General features: G+C 54.0%; 1 protein-coding gene across 1 annotated transcript; it reads right to left on the reverse strand.

The window, feature by feature from the left end:
* Positions 1-971: 971 nt before the first annotated feature.
* LOC134419039 (NAD(P)(+)--arginine ADP-ribosyltransferase 2-like) lies at positions 972-2,447 on the reverse strand. Its single transcript, XM_063158050.1, has 2 exons — positions 1,707-2,447; positions 972-1,064 (listed from the first exon to the last, which is right to left on the reverse strand). Exons 1-2 carry the CDS (start codon positions 2,445-2,447, stop codon positions 972-974), a joined length of 834 nt encoding a protein of 277 aa, XP_063014120.1.
* Between the last annotated feature and the right edge of the window lie 2,060 nt (positions 2,448-4,507).

The raw sequence follows: 4,507 nt of genomic DNA on the forward strand, positions 1-4,507 counted from the left end.
AACCTCCCAGCTCAGGCAGAGTCATAGCTGAGACCAGGATTGAGTCCAGATCAGGACAGAACAGGACACAGCACTGGGCAGGGCTGGACACAGCCCTGGACAGAACCGGACACGGCATGCCAGATATGCCTTAATGGGCAGGGCAGAGGGGCACAGTCACTCCCTCACCTCCTGGCCCTGCTCTTCCTGGTACCCCTGTATCCCTCCTGGTCCCAAGAAACACGGCTATCTCCACTAGTCTCCCACCAGCACCCCCAGGTCCTTCTCCAGAGCTGATCCAGCAGGTCCCCCCTGCCAGGAATGTGGACTGAGGACTGTCCCTCCCCAGGGACCTCCTGTCCCTGCCTTCTTGAACATTGCAATTTCCAGCCTTTAAGATCCCCCTGAACTGCAGAATGTGGCAGGATGCCTTACCTGGAATGTGCTCAAAAGACAATGTCCCATTTGTTGCCATCAGGGCAGCATTGAGAGGGCTTTTGTGCTGATTTTGTTTCTGAATTGGGCTAAAACCAGCCCAAATCACCAACCTCAAATGGACAACTGAGAATGAAGCACCAGAGCTGAGCCTGGCGATCTATCAGCTGGCCCTGAGAATGTCCAGCCCCCTCTCAGACAGAGATTCCTATTCCCTGTTCCAGATGGAAATGAAATGTGCGTGAGGTTCCTCCTTTGGGAAGGGGATGCTCCCCAAAGATTCTCCTCAAGGCTAAGAGAAAGAGATGTTTCCATGGGTGTTGGTGGGGGGAGTGACATTGAGCCCGGCTTAGGAATTGTCACTTTTTGCTGGCTTTGTCAGATTTATTTAATGGAATTTTTATGATTGAATTATTTATTAGAATTACTTTGCACAATGGCCTTGGTGTGCACAGTGATCACAGTGGCTGTGGCAGCCTTGTGGCTGAGGGAGTCTTGGTGATCATGGTGGCTGTGGTCACTACAGGGACCACAGTGACCTCAGTGATCTTGGTGGCCTAGAGCTCAGAAGATCCCAGTGGCCCATGCCAGGTGTGTGATGGCCAGGAGGAATCCTCAGAGGTGACAAGGTTCTGTGGGGACCCTCCCACCTGGGGAACAAAGAGGGGTAAAATGGGAGATCATATGGGGTGTGAGGGGGTCAGGAATGGCCAAAATGGGGGGTTAAGGGTGGCAGGAGAGATGGGGGCCATGAGGTGACATGTGACAGGGATGTCATGGGTGGGGGGGTAGAGGTACAAAGGGCAGATAGATCAGTGGGGTCATGGTGGGCTTAGGGATGATAGGGGTCAGGGGTAGTCAAAGGGTGGAATGGGGGGGTGACAGGGGGTGACAGGGGTTTAGGGAGTGCAGTGGGGGATCATTGCCCACCTACATCCATCACATGGGGCCCATCCCAACAAAAGTGTTTTGGTGGAGCAGGACAGGTTCGGTACGGGCGTGGTCCAGACTCTGCCCTCCCCTGGCAGGAGTGTTCCTGTCCCTGTCCCTCCCAGAAGTATGAATCCCCATCCCTGTGGCCTGTCATGGATGTTCTTGCCCTTGTGCCCATAATGGGGGCCCCAAATTTGAAGGACACTGGGTGTCCTTCTCCCCCAACACACAGTGCGTTGTCCCTGTCCCCCATGCCCAGTGAGTGTCATTGTTCCCTGTGCCTTATCATGGGTGTCCCCATGCCCACAGTGGCTGTCCACATCCCCCCAGGTTGTCCCCTGTGCTGTCACCTCACTGACCTCACAGTTGTATTTGCTGAAGATCCCGGCAGAGCGGAGCCAGATCCATGTCCTCCTCCCATCCCAGATGACTTGGGTGACTGTGAAGGTCTCATATGGTGGGATCAGCACCTCCTCCTCCTCTGGATACATGGAGAACTGACGGATGTCGGCGCCGTGGCATGTCTGCACTTCGAAAATTGTGTCTGCCCCAAATTCGAGAGCAATCCCTTTGCTCAGTGACGTTGATGTGAACTGACCAAACCGGACCCTCTTGCCTTGCTGTGCCTGAAAATGAACATCATGCACACCCCGGAACACGCGGCGACACTGCCAGTTCTGAGCCTGCCTCAGTGTCACCAAGGCATCAGTCAGTAGGAAATGCAACATTTTGAAGTGGAAGTGCTTCAAGTACTCCTGACGGGAGTGCCCACCTGTGCGCACCGCCGTGTTGAACTCCTTGTACACCTGTGGCGATGTGTAGGCCATGAGAGCAATGGCATGCCAGTTGGATGGCAGAGGGGACACAAGAGAGCCCCGCCTGCGCCACTCAGCTTCAGCCTGATACCAGCCCCAGGCAAAGAGATGATTCATCTGGCGCTCAAAGCTGTAGAGATCTGGCAACATTGCGTGCATGGCAGGGTCACAGCCCTCATATCGGTCATCAAACGAGTCCCGGGCCATGTCCAGGGGCACCACCTTGATGGCCATGGTGGCCACAGCCATTGCTAGCAGTGTCAGAGTTTGAGCCAGGAGGGCCATGCTGGGGACGGGCCACCACAAGCAGTGTGGGACACTGGAGGACAAAGAGGGACACACTGAGGGGACACTTAGGGCACAAAGTAACACATGGAAAAAGTTAATCTATGAGGTGCCGAGGAGGGGAAGTGGGGTCAGCTGAGAAACAGGGGGTCAGCTTTGGCTAGAAGACCCCTGGAAACATCCTGGAATGCTGCTCACAAATCCCGGAGTCATTCCTGGACTCCCCTCAAGATAGAACCCCACTCCCACTCCCAAGGTCCCACGTCCTCAACCCTTAGTGTCCTTCTAAAAAAAAAAAAGCCCAAGAACTTGATCCAAATTCTGGGGTCACTCCCTTTTCCCCCCAGCAGCGCCCCCCAGAACCCCAATCCCATTCTGACAGTGCCCCCCCTGGACCCCACTGCTGTGTCCCCCACAGTGTCGTCCCTGTGCTCACCAGACCCACAACCCTATTCCATGTCCCATATCAGTTCCCTCCTTAGTGTCACTCTAGCCCAAACCCTGGGAACAATCCCTAACATCCCCAGTGTCCCCTCAGTGCCCCACCAGCCCCCCATCCCAAATCCAGTCTTGCATTTACCCTTTCATTGTCTCCCCCAGTACTCCCCTAGACCTCGATCCTGTTCCCACAGCTCTTGAGACCTCTTGTGAGCCAGGACCCTTGGAGGACTTCACCCAAATTCCAAAAGTCACTTATGCTTTCCCCTCCCCCCCTCCCCCCCAGGGTGTCCCCCAGGTCTCTCTCCCAGATCCACATCCCACTCCAAGTCCCATTACCCATCTCACGTCACCCCAGTCATTCTTGAACTCCCCTTAAACCCCCAGGACAACAATCCCACTGCCATAAGCTAATGTCCTCCACCCATAGTATCCTCCGAGAACCCCAGGAAATTATACCAAATTCTGGGGTCACTCCCTGTCCCACCAGCAGTGCTCCCCAGGATCCCAATCCCACTCCAACAATGCCCTCCCTGGACCCCACTGCTGTGTCCCCCTCAGTGTCATCCATGTGTCCATCAGCCCCACAACCCTACTCCCAGTCTCAGTTCACCCACACTGTCACCCAAGCCCAAACCCTGTGGAAAATGCCTGGCATCCTCAGTGTCCCCCCAGTGTCCCACCAACTCCCCTGTCCCAATCCAAGTCCTGTGTTTAACCTTCCATTTTCCCTCCCAGTGCTCTGCAGGAACTCAAGCCTGCTCCCAATCCTCTGCCACCTTCTTATGACCCCAGGTCACTCCGAGATTTCACCCAAATTCCTCAAGCCCCTCCCTCACTGCCCCAGTGTCCCCCAGGTCCCTATCCCAGACCCAAAACATACTCCCATTCCCATTACCCGGTTCATGTCACTCCAGGACTACAAACCAAATCTGGGGTTCACCTCCTACCCCCACAACATCCCCCTGCAGCCCGCCATGGTCCCACTCCACAATCCCAGTCCCATGTCCCTCCCACAAATATCCCCATTGTCCCCCCAGCCCCTGATACCGAAATTGGCTGGAGTGAACTCCCTGATGGAAATGCAGGTATCAGAAAGCCGGAATTCTTTATCAGCTCGAACTCAGATCAGATCTGGTCCTGGTCCTGCAGCTCAGGGGGGACTTTGCCATGGGGTATTTATCCATCCTAATTATAAATATTCATTAGAAGGGGCTTCTTAGATAATGCAGATACATCACTTTCGCTGGAAATAATTTGCATGGTTCTGCCTCTTTCTGGAAGACTTTTTATGGTACTGGATGGTCATCCAAAGGGGTTTCTGGGTGTGGTTTTCACTGAGTGCCCCAATATGCCAGATGACCCTTCCTGCAACTTCTGCTTTTTGCAGGCACTGCTCCTTCTTTGGTCCAGAAGTTGCGAAAGACCCTCATTGGAGTTTCTTTATCTGTTTCTCCATGGATTCATCCACGTTCATCCTGGGTATCCACATTTCAACCTCTTTTCAATGCTTTTGCCCGTTCATCATTAAGCTCTATCTAGAACTATTAACGGATATAAGTTTCATTCCCTCTCTTATTGCTCACAGCCCTGATCCCGAGTCCCACTCTCAAGGTCCCATG

The sequence above is a fragment of the Melospiza melodia genome, chromosome 1 (genome assembly GCF_035770615.1).
Source record: "Melospiza melodia melodia isolate bMelMel2 chromosome 1, bMelMel2.pri, whole genome shotgun sequence".
Taxonomy (NCBI): Eukaryota; Metazoa; Chordata; class Aves; order Passeriformes; family Passerellidae; genus Melospiza; species Melospiza melodia.